Source organism: Budorcas taxicolor, chromosome 3 (assembly GCF_023091745.1).
Source record: "Budorcas taxicolor isolate Tak-1 chromosome 3, Takin1.1, whole genome shotgun sequence".
In the NCBI taxonomy this organism is placed as follows: domain Eukaryota; kingdom Metazoa; phylum Chordata; class Mammalia; order Artiodactyla; family Bovidae; genus Budorcas; species Budorcas taxicolor.
This window is the reverse complement of record NC_068912.1, coordinates 1,337,554-1,356,428: the sequence shown is the minus strand read 5'-3', so window position 1 is coordinate 1,356,428 and position 18,875 is coordinate 1,337,554. Positions and strand designations below refer to the sequence as shown.

Genomic DNA, 18,875 nt, shown 5'->3' with positions numbered 1-18,875 from the left:
CTTTAAACAGAAAACAAATGAGGATTGTTGAATCCAGCCACTTCTCCATTCGAGGAGAAGGAAGAATCCTAGAGACAGCAGAAGGGACTTGTCTCAGATCATACATCTGTTGGTGATAGAGGTCTCTGGACTCCAAGATAAATGCACTACTCCACAGATCTTTTAATTTATAAAGTGCAGTCTGAGCATCTACTACCACCTTCTTCTGAAAGCCTTCTCTGCTTTTGCCCCTTAGAGTTAGTGCCCCAACTTGTGTGTCCAATGACCCCATTCAGCCTCTATCATCATCCTTTATCATACTGTGTAAGGATTGATTTGTCTACCTCTCCTAGTCTGCTGTCTGGCTTCCCTGTAGCTCAGTTGGTAAAGAGTCTGTCTGCAATGCAGGAGACCCCAGTTCCATTCCTGGGGTGGGAAGATCCCCAGAGAAGGGAAAGGCTACCCACTCCAGTATTCTGGCCTGGAGAATTTCATGGACTGTATAGTCCATGGGGTTGCAAAGAATCGGACACGACTGAGCGACTTTCACTTTCCTAGTCTGCTGTCTAGTTCATCTCTAGTGAATAGAACCTGAATAAACTGAATTATGCCTCTATCCTCCTACTCCTCTAAAACTTCCTTGTTAGAGCTACCAGTAAAAACAAGTTGCCAAATCCAAACATTGCATTTTTGTCTGCATCTCATTATACCTCTTGGCAGCATTTGCAACTGACCTCTCCTTGCTTTTACCAGCTTCTGTAATACCCATTCCCTTGATTTCTTTCCTCACTGGCTGCCCACTGCCCATTTTGCTGGCTCCTTCTGCTCTATCGCTGTGCCTAGAACAACTTCTGGCACATATAAGAAACTCAATAAATATTTACGAAATGAGTAAATGAAATGTTGAATGAGAAAATCGCATATTGAGAAGATCAAAGGAATGAGAGGAGAGGTCCCTGAAGAATTAGGTGGAGCAAGCGGAAGGAAAGAACCCAGCAGGGGGCCTGTGGGTTGTCCATCCTTAGAATGGATCAAAACTTAGAAAATAAGTTTTTAGGAAGGACGTCAGGATTGACAAAGAATTGAAAAGGGAATCAACTTCTTCACTGTCTGATTCATACCTAGTGCTGTGTTCTTGAAACTTGTATGATATTAACATGCCCTTTTCCAGTATTACTTAAAAGCATACCTCACACTTAGGGGATATTTGGAGATAACAAATGTCTTTGTTTTTGTCTTTCAGCTAAGACTGAAACAGGATATTATAGCAAAGACATTGCAAAAAGAAAATTTCATAAAAACTCTAGGAAAAATAAACTTTTGTTAAGAAAGCTATTCACAGTATATTACTTAGTTCTATAATAGCAGTTACATAGTCTTAATAATGTAGATACCTGATTCATTTATCTAATGATAGTATAACAATATTGGGAGAGAGGTGCCCAAGAGTGGTGTAATATAGTTAGATTTTCACCTACCATAGCAAGACTAAAAAAGGTGATGTCAGAATCTGATTTTTTTAAAAGCAGCATTAACATATCACTTAGCATTTGGAGGTAATGACGAGAAAGAAGAGCTAAGTTAAAAATATTTGTCCTTGTGACTTCCCTCATGGTCCAGCAGTTAAGACTTCACCTTCCAAAGCAGAGGGTACAGGTTCCATCCCTGGTTGGGGAGCTAAGATCTCACATGCCTCATGGCCAACAAAAACAACATAAGCAATATTGCAATATTCAATACAAGATTTTTAAAATTTTGTTGTTATTTAGTGGCTAAGTCCTCTCTGACTTTTTGTGACCCTATGGACTGTCCTTCACTATCTCCCAGATTTTGCTCAAACTCATGTTCATTGAGTTGGTGATGCCATCCAACCATCTCATCCTCTGTCGCCCCCTTCTCCTCCTGCCCTCAATCTTTCCCGGCATCAACGTTTCTTCCAGTGAGTTGGCTCTTTGCATCACATGGACTAAGTATTGGAGCTTAGTATCACTGATGTCCTTTTGATGAATATTCAGGGTAATTTCCTTTAGGATTGACTGGTTTGATCTCCTTGCACTCCAAGGACTCTCAAGAGTCTTCTCCAGCACCACAATTTGAAAGCATCAATTCTTTGGTGCTCAATCTTCTTTATGGTCCAACTTTCATATCCATATATAACCACTGAAAATGGTCTACACCAAAAAAAAAAAAAAATCTTAAAAAAAATGAGAAGAACTACTGAACGTACGAATGCAGGACAGTAGGTCTTGGGACTATTGTTTTTATGGTGAAGCTTTCAGGAAATCTAAAAAATGTCTCTATTTACAGATATCTAGTTGATATCCTTCTAAATAGGTGAAAAATTCTGATAAGGGAGATAGTTGAGCCCTAGACTCAGTGAAGAGGAGCTAAAAAGCCTCTTGATGAAAGTGAAAGAGGAGAGTGAAAAAGTTGGCTTAAAGCTCAACATTCAGAAAACAAAGATCATGGCATCTGGTCCCATCACTTCATGGCAAATAGATGGGGAAACAGTAGAAACAGTGTCAGACTTTATTTTTTGTGGCTCGAAAGTCACTGCAGATAGTGACTGCAGCCGTGAAATTAAAAGACGCTTACTCCTTGGAAGAAAAGTTATGACCAATCTAGATAGTATATTGAAAAGCAGAGACATGACTTTGCCGACTAAGGTCCATCTAGTCAAGGCTATGGTTTTTCCAGTGGTCATGTATGGATGTGAGAGTTGGACCGTGAAGAAGGCTGAGCGCCGAAGAATTGATGCTTTTGAACTGTTTTGTTGGAGAAGACTCTTGAGAGTGCCTTGGACTGCAAGGAGATCCAACCAGTCCATTCTGAAGGAGATCAACCCTGGGATTTCTTTGGAAGGAATGATGCTAAAGCTGAAGCTCCAGTACTTTGGACACCTCATGCGAAGAGTTGACTCATTGGAAAAGACTCTGATGCTGGGAAGGATTGGGGGCAGGAGGAGAAGGGGACGACCGAGGATGAGATGGCTGGATGGCATCACGGACTCGATGGACGTGAGTCTGAGTGAACTTCGGGAGATGGTGACGGACAGGGAGGCCTGGCGTGCTGCGTTTCATGGGATCGCAAAGAGTCGGACATGAGTGAGCGACTGAACTGAACTGAACTGAGCCTCACTCAGCTGAAGGTACTGATGAATGGACATCAGCAAACATTTCTCAGAGACATCCCACCATATATGCTCCAGAGTGAAAGTTAAGGTACATTGGAGAACCTGAAATAACTCAAATTGTTTTCTCTGGTGGCCTTAGCCAGCCTGCTGAAGATCAGCTTTGCTTCAATTGACCTGTCTGCTAGCTGCCAGCTGATTTTACTCCTCACCAAATAAGTAAATTAAGTAAAACATACATATTTATATTATATATGTATTTGTAAAGTAAGACTCACTGATTCCATAGAGTCTGGAATATTCTTTCCCTTTTATCTCTGTCAGTCAACTCTTTCCTATGAATACTTTCTCTGGTGCTTTGACTGTAGCCCTACGTTGGGACCCTTCACTGAAGCTACCTTGATCTGGTCATGCATCTTCTTTAGCTCTCCATTGCCTGCTCTCTTAATGTTTGTTTTATTCCAGCACTCCACTACTAGGGGTCTTCTCACACTCTTAGGGGTACTCTTGGGAGCAACTTAAAATGGCAGCAGGCTGACTTTTTCTCCCAGGTGAGTTATATCTGATTTATGGGATAAATATATCCTTTCCCAAACTCTGGGAGGGAAAGTTGATCCTGTTTCAGCCACAGGGCACTTTGGCTTCATTAGGTGTTCTGTGTCCTCCAACTAACTTCAAAGGAGACACCTTCCTACACTTGGGGGTACGTAGTTACTCCTCAGTTCAGCTCAGTTCAGTTCAGTCACTCAGTCATGTCCGACTCTTTGCGACCCCATGAATTGCAGCACACCAGGCCTCCCTGTCCATCACCATCTCCCGAAGTTCACTCAGACTCACGTCCATCAAGTTGGTGATGCCATCCAGCCATCTCATCCTCTGTCGTCCCCTTCTCCTCCTGCCCCCAATCCCTCCCAGCATCAGAGTCTTTTCCAATGAGTCAACTCTTCGCATGAGGTGGCCAAAGTACTGGAGTTTCACCTTTAGCATCATTCCTTCCAAAGAACACCCAGGGCTGAAGAATGGCCCTGGTTAGAATGGACTGGTTGGATCTCCTTGCAGACCAAGGGACTCTCAAGAGTCTTCTGCAACACCACAGTTCAAAAGCATCAATTCTTCGGCGCTCAGCTTTCTTCACAGTCCAACTCTCACATCCATACATCACCACTGGGAAAACCATAGCCTTGACTAGACGGACCTTTGTTGGCAAAGTCATGTCTCTGCTTTTCAATATACTATCTAGGTTGGTCATAACTTTTCTTCCAAGGAGTAAGCGTCTTTTAATTTCATGGCTGCAGTCACCATCTGCAGTGATTCTGGAGCCCAAAAAGATAAAGTCTGACACTGTTTCCCATCTATTTCCAGACCACCTGACCTGCCTCTTGAGAAACCTGTATGCAGGTCAGGAAGCAACAGTTAGAACTGGACATGGAACAACAGACTGGTTCCAAATAGGAAAAGGAGTACATCAAGGCTGTATATTGTCACCCTGCTTATTTAACTTATATGCAGAGTACATCATGAGAAACGCTGGGCTGGAAGAAGCACAAGCTGGAATCAAGATTGCCGGGAGAAATATCAATAACCTCAGATATGCAGATGACACCACCCTTATGGCAGAAAGTGAAGAGGAACTAAAAAGCCTCTTGATGAAAGTCAAAGAGGAGAGTGAAAAAGTTACTCCTCAGTTCTTGCCAAATCTCCCCACAAATCCTAGCCCTCTCCACACTCTTCCTCATTTCATGTCTTGAATGTGGGTGAAGGATCCAAGATAATAACTGACTCTCAACTATTTCCTTTGTCTGTACATTTTATTTGTCAGCACATTCATCTATTTGCCTCACTTTAGATTGCAACATTTATTGTATCTAGGTACTTGGTACAAATTTTAACATCATGAATCCCTGTTCTGAACCCAAGCCCTCTTTTCTGGGACCCTGACCTGTTTAGTCCTGGCTAATTCTCTCCCACTCATACTCTTTTTCTACTGGAACCTTGTTTCAAACTACACAGAGCAACAGCATTCTTTTCTGCCAAGAAACGTTACTCCCTCTTGGGTCATGCTCCCCTCCTTGGGTTTCACCCCTTGATGTGATTGTCTGTTTTACCCCTTTGGAGATTATACTTTGAGCTCCAGGCCTACCTCATTTCTACCAGAGTCCTTACCCCCATATCCCTCCTGACAGTCTCACAGTGAGACTGGGTCTGCCAACTCAGTTGCACGTACACTCCTCAACTTGCCCTGCCTCACTGGCCTACACTGCTTAAGTCTCATCATTTGTGGTGTCTGAGCCAGAAGAGGGCTTGAAACCCTCATGGTCTAGATCTGCTCCTTCTAGGTCTTGCCTTTGTTTTCCCCAGGAATGCTGCTGCTGCTAAGTCACTTTAGTTGTGTCCGACTCTGTGTGACCCCATAGACAGCAGCCCGCCAGGCTCCCCCGTCCCTGGGATTCTCCAGGCAAGAACACTGGAGCGGGTTGCCATTTCCTTCTCCAATGCATGAAAGTGAAAAGTGAAAGTGAAGTCGCTCAGTCATGTCCGACTCTTAGCGACCCCATGGACTGCAGTCCACCAGGCTCCCTTGCCCATGGGATTTTCCAGGCAAGGGTACTGGTGTGGGATACCATTGCCTTCTCCATAATTAGGACGAATTAGGAACGAAAAAAGTTTACTTCGAAATCCATGGGACTTAACCATCTTCCTAATGGTATCCAAGTCCAAAGTGTTGAGCCGGATATCCACTGCAAAGTGATGAAAGGGGACGAAGTCTCCACTTCGGCAGGGGTCACACCTGTGGGCGTTTTCTTCCAGAAAGCGGGCACATTTCAAGTGCATTGCTTTCTTCTGGTCCTTCAACCACAGCTCATAGGCTGTTTTCTGCATCACTGGGCTGCAGAATCGAATGATGTGGCACTGAATCACCTCACTTTCCAGCTCACGGAGCTCTTCCTCCTCACCATGGTCTAGAGAGGACAGAGACACCGTAGACAATACGTCAGCCTCTGCTACAAAACACAGACCATTTCTTTATCAAGATGTGCCTTAAACTGAAGGAACTATGGTTCATTTCCAGGCTCTACTCACCCATTCCTTCAATGAGTGGCTTCAGAGAAAGGGATCGATAATTCGCCTCAAATGAAGCTGCGTTCTTTTCTAGGGCCATTCGGAGCTCCTTGCCATTCTGGAAACAATCAAAGACGTTGGATTCCACAAGGGTTGCCAGGGCATTGATCATCATCTTCATGTCCCAACAAGGGAGAATCTCAAACAACAGCTCTGTAGTGAAAGTTAGGCCAATGATGGCAGCACATCTCACCAACATCTGGTGGGACAGGCTCATGCTGTCCAGCTGGACCAGAGAGATTTCTGCAGGTAGAAAGCCACACAAATAGGGAATTAGTCATCTGTCTTTATCAAATGCATTCTAGAGATGGACAACTGTCCGGCTCTACAGTTCTTGTTCACAAAACTATACCCAGTTGAGCTGAGCCAAAAGAAGTATTTGCTTAGTACTACTTAGCAGATAGCACTCAGGAGTACAAAAGATGGTGATGCTATGACCTAAAAATATGCATGTCCCATTGGCCATGGCAATAAGATCAATTTCAAGGTGTTCTGATTTTGTGTTAAAATGTGACAGGGGTGTGTGAGAAGAGGAGAGGTGATGGTAGGCCACAGTGGTCAGAAGGAGCAGGACCCAGGAATTCCCTGTCAGTTCAGTGGTTAGGTTTCCGGGCTTTCACTGCCAAAAGCCTGGGTTCAATCCCTGGTTGGGGAATTAAGATCCTACGAACTGCACAGTGCACCCCCAAAAATAAAAAGGAGCAGGGCCTGACTTCCATGTTCTATCATGACTTCTCCAGCAGGTTATTCTCTATCTTCTTCGCTAGCTACCCTTTCTCCTGGAACTTCCTGGCAATAAAACTTCTCTATCTGCTCCAGCATTCATTTATTCTTGTGACAACTCATTATTAGCTCTATGATCAAGACCAAGTGGCAGAGAGCTCCTAGCTCCAATTGCATCTTCTTATCTAAGCTTGCATATCAGAACTCACATAGCTTCCTGGAATTTTGACCGGTATGTCCTATTGCATCACCCACATCAGGACAAAATATGAGCTCTTCAACCTGTCTACAGAGCACTGCAGAAACCAAGCTGGTCCAGATGTGAGTAGGGACAGCAGGTGTAAGCTTTTATATGGAGAACGAATAAACAACAAGGTCCTACTGTATAGCACAGAGAACTATATTTAATATCCTGTAATAAACCATGATTTTCCACAGTTTATTGTGATCCACACAGTCAAAGGCTTTGGCATAGTCAATAAAGCAGAAATAGATGTTTCTCTGGAACTCTCTTGCTTTTTCAATGATCCAGCAGATGTTGGCACCTTGATCTCTGGTTCCTCTGCCTTTTCTAAAACCAGCTTGAACATCTAGAAGTTCACAGTTCACGTACTGCTGAAGCCTGGCTTGGAGAATTTTGAGCATTACTTTACTAGTGTATGAGATGAGTGCAATTGTGCGGTAGTTTGAGCATTCTTTGGCATTGCCTTTCTTTGAGATTGGAATGAAAACGGACCTTTTCCAGTCCTGTGGTCACTGCTGAGTTTTCCAAATTTGCTGGCATATTGAGTGCAGCACTTTCACAGCATCATCTTTCAGGATTTGAAATAGCTCAACTGGAATTCCATCACCTCCACTAGCTTTGTTCGTAGTGATGCTTTCTAAGGCCCACTTGACTTCACATTCCAGGACATCTGGCTCTAGGTGAGTGATCACACCATCATGATTATCTTGATCATGAAGACGTTTTTTGTACAGTTCTTCTGTGCATTCTTGCCAAGTTCAGAGACTATGTCATGCCAAAGCCTTTGACTGTGTGGATCACAATAAACTGTGGAAAATTCTGAGAGAGATGGGAATACCAGACCACCTGACCTGCCTCTTGAGAAACCTATATGCAGGTCAGGAAGCAACAGTTCGAACTGGACATGGAACAACAGACTGGTTCCAAATAGGAAAAGAAGTACGTCAAGGCTGTATATTGTCACCCTGCTCATTTAACTTATATGCAGAGTACATCATGAGAAACGAGAAATGCTGGACTGGAAGAAGCACAAGCTGGAATCAAGATTGCCAGGAGAAATATCAATAACTTCAGATATGCAGATGACACCACCCTTATGGCAGAAAGTGAAGAGGAACTAAAAAGCCTCTTGATGAAAGTGAAAGAGGAGAGTGAAAAAGTTGGCTTAAAACTCAACATTCAGAAAACAAAGATCATGGCATCTGGTCCCATCACTTCATGAGAAATAGATGGGGGAACAGTGGAAACAGTGTCAGACTTTATTTTGGGGGGGCTCCAAAATCACCGCAGATGGTGACTGCAGCCATGGAATTAAAAGACGCTTACTCCTTGGAAGGAAAGTTATGACCAACCTAGATAGCATATTCAAAAGCAGAGACATGACTTTGCCAACAAAGGTCCATCTAGTCAAGGCTATGGTTTTTCCTGTGGTCATGTATGGATGGGAGAGTTGGACTGTGAAGAAAGCTGAGTGCCGAAGAATTGATGCTTTTGACCTGTGGTGTTGGAGAAGACTGTTGAGAGTCCCTGGGGCTGCAAGGAGATCCAACCAGTCCATTATAAAGGAGATCAGCCCTGGGTGTTCCTTGGAAGGAATGATGCTAAAGGTGAAACTCCAGTACTTTGGCCACCTCATGCGAAGAGTTGACTCATTGGAAAAGACCGGTGCTGGGAGGGATTGGGCGCAGGAGGAAAAGGGGATGACAGAGGATGAGATGGCTGGATGGCATCTCCGACTCGATGGATGTGAGTCTGAGTGAATTCCGGGAGTAGGTGATGGACAGGGAGGCCTGGTGTGCTGCGATTCATGGGGTCGCAAAGAGTCGGACACGACTGAGCGACTGAACTGAACTGAACTGAACTGACTGATTAAACCATAATAGAAAAAATAATGTGGAAATTCCCTCGAAGTCTACTTGTTAGGTTTCTGGGTTTTCACTGAAATGGCTTGGGTTAAATCCCTGGTTGGGGAACTAATATCCTGCAAGCCACATGCTACTGCTACTGCTAAGTCGCCTCAGTTGTGTCTGACTCTGTGCGACCCCAGAGACGGCAGCCCACCAGGCTCCCCCATCCCTGAGATTCTCCAGGCAAGAACACTGGAATGGGTTGCCATTTCCTTCGCCAATGCATGAAAGTGAAAAGTGAAAGTGAAGTCGCTCAGTCCTGTCCGACTCCTAGCGACCCCATGAACTGCAGCCTACCAGGCTCCTCCATCCATGGGATTTTCCAGGCAAGAATACTGGAGTGGGGTGTATATATATGTATATAAATAAAAACAATTATATACTTTTTAAAAGCTGTATTATGCGGCTATAGTTGTGTATTTATATGTACATAAATTGGAGAAGGAAATGGCACCCCACTCCAGTATTCTTGCCTGGAGAATCCTGTGGACGGAGGAGCCTGGTGGGCTGCTGTCCATGGGGTCACACAGTTGGACACGACTGAAGCAACTTAGCACTTAGCATGTATATAAATATATATATACACACATATATATATATACTTTGTATATAAATGTATATATATAACAAAAATCACTTTGTTGTACAGTAGAAATTAACACATATTATATGTAAATCAACTTCTTCAATAAAAAAATACTGGTTAAAAGAAACCAAACTAGTCTACGTTGCTACTTTAGTAGACATAGTGAATGAAACACAAATCATGCTGTTTTGAAGACTGAGAACTTGAGGTCTCATCCTTCTACTAAACATTTGAACATTCCATAGATTGCATGCACCTGAGCTCAATGTATACTAGAACACTGCTTGAAATTAGTTTCTATTGAAATGAATAACAGTACATCCGTGTTATAAATTCCCTTGTTTGTCATTTTAGAAGTAGATAACGAGAAAAAGTATCAGTGTTAGATTTTCTCTCTCATTATTTGATTTCTGCTAATTGCAAATGTACTATACATCATTCTTCTATGCAGTTGAATACAACCTTGTTCAAATCAAACTCCAGAATATGCACAGGGGGAAGGTGGCTTCTATTTAGAAAAGGAAAAGCAAGCCTACCATGGAGCCTTCCCATTGCCTAGGTAACATGAAACTGATAAAGGCAGTCTTCTATCTTCCTTTTGAAAGGTTGTTGCTGAGCTGTGCAAGATGCCGGGATTCTTGGCCTTCGGAGGAGAAGAATTCAATCCAGGGCCAGTGATGAGGCTTGATCGCTCAGAGCTTTCGTGTAATAAAGTTTTATTAAAGTATAAAAGTGATAGAGAAAGCTTCTGACATAGACATCAGAAGGGGGCAGAAAGACTGCCTCTCCTGCTAGTCTTCAGCCAGATGTAAAGTAGCTACTCTGTGTGTCTGTTAGTTGCTCAGTCATGTCCGACTCTTTGTGACCCCACAAACTGTAGCCCACCGGGCTTCTCTGGCCATGGAAATCTTCAGGCAAGAATACTGGATTGGATTGCCATTTCCTTCTCCAGGGGATCTTCCTGACCCAGGCATCAAACCCAGGTCTCCCTCATTGCAGAGCAGATGCTTTAACCTCTGAGCCACCAGGGAAGCCCCTTATTAACATAGCTTAAGAGAATATTTGCATGAGTAAAACATACTCGTTTGTCAAGTCAGTTTTGAGTCTTAGGCAGAACCAACTTGAAGACAGTTTAGGATAAATACATAGTTCATTGGGACTTCCCTGGTGGCTCAGACAGTAAAGCGTCTGTCTACACTGTGGGAGACCCAGGTTCGACCCCTGGGTCGGGAAGATCCACGGGAGAAGGAAATGGCAATCCACTCCAGTACTACTGCCTGGAAAATCTCATGAACAGAAGAGCCTGGTAGGCTACAGTCCATGGGGTCGCAAAGAGTCAGACACGACTGAGCGACTTCACTTACTTACTCACTTACATAGTTCATTAACATAGCTTAAGAAAAACATCTCCATAAGAAAAATGCATTGGTTGGCTCAAGGTTTGAGAAAAGTTAAGTTCAGGTAGAACCAGGTGTTGTCATGGCAACACAGAATTTTAAAAGAAACCTCCTTTTAAATTTGTACAGAGAAGGGGAAAAATATCTAACACTTGTAGTTTGTTTCCTCCTGCCACTTAAGAGAGAGAGAAAAAATGTCTGACATTGCAGCCTATTTCCTCTGTTTGGAGACCCCTGGCCTTCCTGTCTGTTACCCTCTCACTTTCTCCTTTGTTGAAGCATCCTAAAGAAAGCAAGGGGAAGATCTAGGTCCTAGAAAATGAACACCAGGGTGGGGTGGTCCTAACATGGTGGAGGAATAGGACGGGGAGACCACTTTCTCCCTCGCAAATTCATCAAAAGAACATTTCAACGCTGAGTAAACTTCACAGAACAACTTCTGAATGCTGGCAGAGGACATCAGGCACCCAGAAAAGCAGAACATTGTCTTCAAAAACAGGTAGGAAAAAATATAAAAGATGGAAAAAAGAGACAAAAGAGGTAGGGAGGGAGCTCCGTCCCAGGAAGGGAATCTTAAAAAGAGAGAAGTTTCCAAACACCAGGAAACACTCTCACTGCCAAGTCTGTGGCGAGCCTTGGAAGCACAGAGGGCAACATAACAGGGAGGAAAAATAAATAAATAATTAAAAGCAACAGATTACAAGCCCAATGGTAACTCCCCCAGCGGAGAAGCAGCACAGACACCTGCATCCACCACTAGCAAGCGAGGGCTGGGCAGGGAGGCGCAGGCTGCATTGCTTAGAGTAAGGATCGGCCCGAATGCCCCGAGCGTAATCAGAGTGAACTAACTTGGGCTAGCAAACCAGACTGTGGGATAGCTACCACGCAAAAACCTCTAACATAAGACACCGCCAGGACCACACACAGAACAAAGGATGGAACAGAATTAGCCGGCTGCAGACCATCCCCCTCTGGTGACAGGCAGCCAGAGCCAGAAGGGCTGGAAGGGGGCAATCACAGCCCCAGAGAAACATTAACTTCCAAACTGCAAGCAAGCTTCTTTGCTAAGACTTCTTGGGGTTCTGGACAGTCACTATCTGCCTAAGAAGGGGCGCCAGTTGTACACCCAGAAAACTGAGCAGCAGGGACGGGAAAGGCGATAAGTCGCAGCGACCGCGCTCGCCAAACACCCGAGCTGCTCAGACCTGGGAAGGGCACAATACACAGGCCCAACGAGTCTGCGCCTCTGAGGACTACCTGAGTGCCTGAGCCTGAGCGGCTTAGACCAGGGAGGTGCATGCAGCCCAGGGCCGGCCTCAGACGGTTCCCAGCAGAGCAACCTAGAGCCTGAGCAGTGTGCGCCGTGAGCGGGCGCAGGCCCAGCGTGGCTGAGACACTAGGAGCACACGCCAGTGTTATTTGTTTGCAGCATCCCTCCCTCCCCACAGCGCGATTGAACAAGTGAGCCTAAAAAAATAAAATAAAAAAGCGTCTACCACCGTCCCCTTGTGTCAGAGTGGAAAACAGACACTGAAGAGACCAGCAAACAGAAGAAGCTAAAACAGAGGGAACCGCCTTGGATGTATAGATCTTGAGAAATATAAGCCAGACCAAGGAACTATCCAAAAATGAACTGACCCCACACTGCCCACAATAACACCAGAGAAAGTCCCAGGTATACCTTTACTATTTTTACGATCATTCTTTTTTTTTTTTTCACTTTAACATTTTTTAATTTTTAAGTTCTTAAAGCAAATGCCATATATATTTTTTTGTGTGGTTGTTGTTTTTTTAAATAATTCTTGTGACTTTTTTTTGTTTGTTTTTTCTTTCCTCTTCTTCTTTTCTTTAAAATTGTATTTTTGAAAATCCAACCTCTACTCTAGACTTATAATCTCTGCTTTTTGGTATTTGTTATCAATTTTGTACCTTTAAAAACCCAATCTTTGGTACCCATTTTTACTTGAGAGCGAGATTACTGGCTTGACTGCTCTCTTCTCCTTTGGACTCTCCTTTTTCTCCACCAGGTTGCCTCTGTCTCCTCCCTCCCCCTTCTCTTCTCTACCCAACTCTGTGAATCTCTGTGTGTTTGATGGTGGAGAACATTTAGGGAACTGTTTACTGGCTGGATCTGTCTCTCTCCTTTTCATTTCCCTCTTTTACCCTCCTGGCCACCTCTGTCTCCTTCCTCCCTCTCCTCTTCCCTGTATAACTCCGTGAACATCCCTGAGCGGTCCAGACAGTGGAGCTCACATAAAGAAGTGATTACTGGCTAGCTTGCTCTCTCCTCTTCTGATCCCACCTCATCTCATTCCAGTCACCTCTAAATCCCCCCTCCCTCTTCTCTTCTCCACGTAACTCAGTGAACCTCTCTGGGTGTCCCTCAATGTGGAGAAACTTTTCATCTCTAACCTAGATGTTTTATCATTGGTGCTGTATAGATGGAGAAGTCTTGAGGCTACTGTAAAAATAAAACTGAAAACCAGAAGCAGGAGGCTTAAGTCCAAATCCTGAGAACATCAGAGAACTCCTGACTCCAGGGAACATTAGTCAATAGCTCATCAAACGCCTCCATACCTACACTGAAACCAAGCACCACCCAAGGGCCAACAAGTTCCAGAGCAAGACATACCACGCAAATTCTCCAGCAACACAGGAACACAACCCTGAGCTTCAATATACAGGCAGCTCAAGTTACTCCAAAACCATTGACATCTCATAACTCATTACTGGACACTTCATTGCACTCCAGAGAGAAGAAATCCAGCTCCAGCCACCAGAACTCCGACACAAGCCTCCCTAACCAAGAAACCTTGACAAGCCACTGATACAACCCCACCCACAGTGAGGAAACTCCATAATAAAGAGAACTCCACAAACTGCCAGAATACAGAAAGGCCACCCCAAATGCAGCAATATAAACAAGATGAAGAGACAGAGGAATACCCAGCAGGTAAAGGAACAGGAGAAATGCCCACCAAACCAAACAAAAGAGGAAGAGATAGGGAATCTACCTGATAAAGAATTCCAAATAATGATAGTGAAAATGATCCAAAATCTTGAAATCAAAATGGAATCACAGATAAATAGTCTGGAGACAAGGATTGAGAAGATGCAAGAAAGGTTTAACAAGGACCTAGAAGAAATAAAAGAGTCAATATATAATGAATAATGCAATAAATGAGATCAGAAACACTTTAGAGGTGACAAATAGTAGAATAACGGAGGCAGGAGATAGGATTAGTGAAATAGAAGATAGAATGGTAGAAATAAATGAATCAGAGAGGAAAAAAGAAAAACGAATTAAAAGAAATGAGGACAATCTCAGAGACCTCCAGGACAATATGCAATGCTCCAACATTTGAATTATAGGAGTCACAGATGAAGAAGACAAAAAGAAAGACCATGAGAAAATACTTGAGGAGATAATAGTTGAAAACTTCCCTAAATTGGGGAAGGAAATAATCACCCAAGTCCAAGAAACCCAGAGAGTCCCAAACAGGATAAACCCAAGGCGAAACACCTCAAGACACATATTAATCAAATTAACAAAGATCAAACATAAAGAACAATATTAAAAGCAGCAAGGGAAAAACAACAAATAACACACAAGGGGATAACAGCTGATCTTTCAATAGAAACTCTTCAGGCCAGAAGGGAATGGCAAGACATACTTAAAGTGATGAAAGAAAATAACCTACCGTCCAGAATACTGTACCCAGCAAGGATCTCATTCAAATATGAAGGAGAAATCAAAAGCTTTACAGACAAGCAAAAGCTGAGAGAATTCAGCACCACCAAACCAGCTCCCCAACAATTGCTAAAGGATATTCTCTAGACAGGAAACACAAAAAGGGTATATAAACCCAAACCCAAAACAATAAAGTAAATGGCAACGGGATCATACTTATCAATAATTACCTTAAACGTAAATGGGTTGAATGCCCCAACCAAAAGGCAAAGACTGGCTGAATGGATACAAAAACAAGACCCCTATATATGTTGTCTACAAGAGACCCACCTCAAAACAAGGGACACATACAGACTGAAAGTGAAGGGCTGGAAAAAGATAGTCCATGCAGAGACCAAAAGAAAGCAGGAGTAGCTATACTCATATCAGATAAAATAGACTTTAAAACAAAGGCTGTGAAAAGAGACAAAGAAGGCCACTACATAATGATCAAAGGATCAATCTTATTTGGGAACGCATGTACACCCGTGGTGGATTCATGTCAATGTATGGCAAAACCAATACAGTATTGTAAAGTAAAATAAAGTAAAAATAAAAATTTAATTTAAAAAAAGGATCAATCCAAGAAGAAGATATAACAATTATAAATATATATGTACCCAACATAGGAGCACCGCAATATGTAAGACAAATGTTAACAAGTAAGAAAGGGGAAATTAACAATAACACAATAATAGTGGGAGACTTTAATACCCCACTCACACCTATGAACAGATCAACTAAACAGAAAATTAACAAAGAAACACAAACTTTCAATGATACAATAGACCAGTTGGACCTAATTGATATCTATAGGACATTTCACCCTAAAACAATGAATTTCACCTTTTTCTCAAGTGCTCACGGAAGCTTCTCCAGGATAGATCACATCCTGGGCCATAAATCTAGCCTTGATAAATTCAAAAAAATTGAAATCATTCCAAGCATCTTTTCTGACCATAATGCATTAAGATTAGGTCTCAATTACAGGAGAAAAACTATTAAAAATTCCAACATATGGAGGCTGAACAACACACTTCTGAATAACCAACAAATCACAGAAGAAATCAAAAAAGAAATCAATATATGCATAGAAACGAATGAAAATGAAAACACAACAACCCAAAACCTGTGGGACACTATAAAAGCAGTGCTAATGGTTGAGTTCATAGCAATACAGGCATACCTCAAGAAACAAGAAAAAAGTCAAATAAATAACCTAACTCTACACCTAAAGCAACGAAAAAAGGAAGAAATGGAGAACCCCAGGGTTAGTAGAAGGAAAGAAATCTTAAAAATTAGGGCAGAAATAAATGCAAAAGAAACAAAAGAGACCATAGCAAAAATCAACGAAGCAAAAAGCTGGTTCTTTGAAAGGATAAATAAAATTGACAAACCATTAGCCAGACTCATCAAGAAACAAAGGGAGAAAAATCAAATCAATAAAATTAGAAATGAAAATGGAGAGATTACAACAGACAACACAGAAACACAAAGGATCATAAGAGACTGCTATCAGCAATTATACGCCAATAAAATGGACAACGTGGAAGAAATGGACAAATTCTTAGAAAAGTACAACTTTCCAAAACTGAATCAGGAAGAAATAGAAAATCTTAACAGACACATCACAAGCACGGAAATTGAAACTGTAATCAGAAATCTTCCAGCAAACGAAAGCCCAGGTCCAGATGGCTTCACAGCTGAATTCTACCAAGAATTTCAAGAAGAGCTAACACCTATCCTACGGAAACTCTTCCAGAACATTGCAGAGGAAGGTAAACTTCCAAACTCATTCTATGAGGCCACCATCACCCTAATACCAAAACCTGACAAAGATGCCACAAGAAAAGAAAACTACAGGCCAATATCACTGATGAACATAGATGCAAAAATCCTTAACAAAATTCTAGCAATCAGAACCCAACAACACATTAAAAAGATCATACACCATGACCAAGTGGGCTTTATCCCAGGGATGCAAGGATTCTTCAATATCCGCAAATCAACCAGTGTAATTCACCACATTAACAAATTGAAAAATAAAAGCCATATTATCTCAATAGATGCAGAGAAAGCCTTTGACAAAATTCAATGTCCATTTATGATAAAAACTCTCCAGAAAGCAGGAATAGAAGGAACATACCTCAACATAATAAAAGCTATATATGACAAACCCACAGCAAACATTATCCTCAATGGTGAAAAATTGAAAGCATTTCCCCTAAAGTCAGGAACAAGACAAGGGTGCCCACTTTCACTGCTTACTATTCAACATAGTTCTGGAAGTTTTGGCCACAGCAATCAGAGCAGAAAAAGAAATAAAAGGAATCCAAATTGGAAAAGAAGAAGTAAAACTCTCACTGTTTGCAGATGACATGATCCTCTACATAGAAAACCCTAAAGACTCCACTAGAAAATTATTAGAGCTAATCAATGAATATAGTAAAGTTGCGGGATATAAAATCAACTCACAGAAATCCGTTGCAGTCCTATACACTAATAATGAAAGAGTACAAAAAGAAATTAAGGAAACAATTTCATTCACCATTGCAACAAAAAGAATAAAATACTTGGGAATATATCTACCTAAAGAAATTAAGACCTATATATAGAAAACTATAAAACACTGATGAAAGAAATCAAAGAGGACACTAATAGATGGAGAAATATACCATGTTCATGGATCAGAAGAATCAATATAATGAAAATGAGTATACTACCCAAAGCATCTACAGATTCAATGCAATCCCTATCAAGCTACCAGCAGATTTTTTCCCAGAGCTAGAACAAATAATTTCACAATTTGTATGGAAATACAAAAGACCTCGAATAGCCAAAGCAATCTTGAGAAAGAAGAATGGAACTGGAGGAATCAACCTGCCTGACTTCAGGCTCTACTACAAAGCCACAGTCATCAAGACAGTATGGTGCTGGCACAAGGACAGAAATATAGATCAATGGAACAAAATAGAAAGCCCAGAGATAAATCCACGCACCTATGGACACCTTAAATTCAACAAAGGAGGCAAGAATATACAATGGAGTAAAGACAATCTCTTTAACAAGTGGTGCTGGGAAAACTGGTCAACCACTTGTAAAAGAATGAAACTAGAACACTTTCTAACACCATTCACAAAAATAAACTCAAAATGGATTAAAGATCTAAACGTAAGACCAGAAACTATAAAACTCCTAGAGGAGAACATAGGCAAAACACTCTCCGACATAAATCACAGCAGGATCCTCTATGAATACTGGAATACCTCCCAGAATACTGGAAATAAAAGCAAAAATAAACAAATGGGATCTAATTAAAATTAAAAGCTTCTGCACAACCAAAGAAACTATAAGCAAGGTGAAAAGACAGCCTTTGGAATGGGAGAAAATAATAGCAAATGAAGCAACTGACAAACAACTAATCTCAAAAATATACAAGCAACTCATGCAGCTCAATTCCAGAAAAATAAATGACCCAATCAAAAAATGGGCCAAAGAACTAAATAGACATTTCTCCAAAGAAGACATACAGATGGCTAACAAACACATGAAAAGATGCTCAACATCACTCATTATCAGAGAAATGCAAATCAAGACCACAGTGAGGTACCATTTCACACTAGTCAGAATGGCTGCGATCCAAAAGTCTGCAAGCAATAAATGCTGGAGAGGGTGTGGAGAAAAGGGAACCCTCTTACACTGTTGGTGGGAATGCAAACTAGTACAGCCACTATGGAGAACAGTGTGGAGATTCCTTAAAAAACTGCAAATAGAACTGCCTTATGACCCAGCAATCTCATTGCTGGGCATACACACCGAGGAACCAAGAATTAAAAGAGACGTGTACCCCAATGTTCACTGCAGCACTGTTTATAATAGCCAGGACATGGAAGCAACCTAGATGTCCATCAGCAGACGAATGGATAAGAAAGCTGTGGTACATATACACAATGGAGTATTACTCAGCCATTAAAAACAATACATTTGAATCCATTCTAATGAGGTGGATGAAACTGGAGCCGATTATACGGAGTGAAGTAAGCCAGAAAGAAAAACACC

At 42.0% G+C, this 18,875-nt stretch overlaps 1 protein-coding gene across 1 annotated transcript in view; it reads right to left on the bottom strand.

Annotated features, from left to right (window-relative positions):
- Positions 1 to 18,875, bottom strand: part of ADCY10 (adenylate cyclase 10) — a 95,492-nt gene that overhangs the window by 26,586 nt on the left and 50,031 nt on the right. The window contains exons 19-20 of the mRNA XM_052637766.1: positions 6,191 to 6,472; positions 5,779 to 6,069 (exon numbers count right to left, since the gene is read on the bottom strand). Coding sequence (XP_052493726.1) covers positions 5,779 to 6,069; positions 6,191 to 6,472 — 573 coding nt within the window. The remainder of the gene's footprint in view (positions 1 to 5,778; positions 6,070 to 6,190; positions 6,473 to 18,875) is intronic.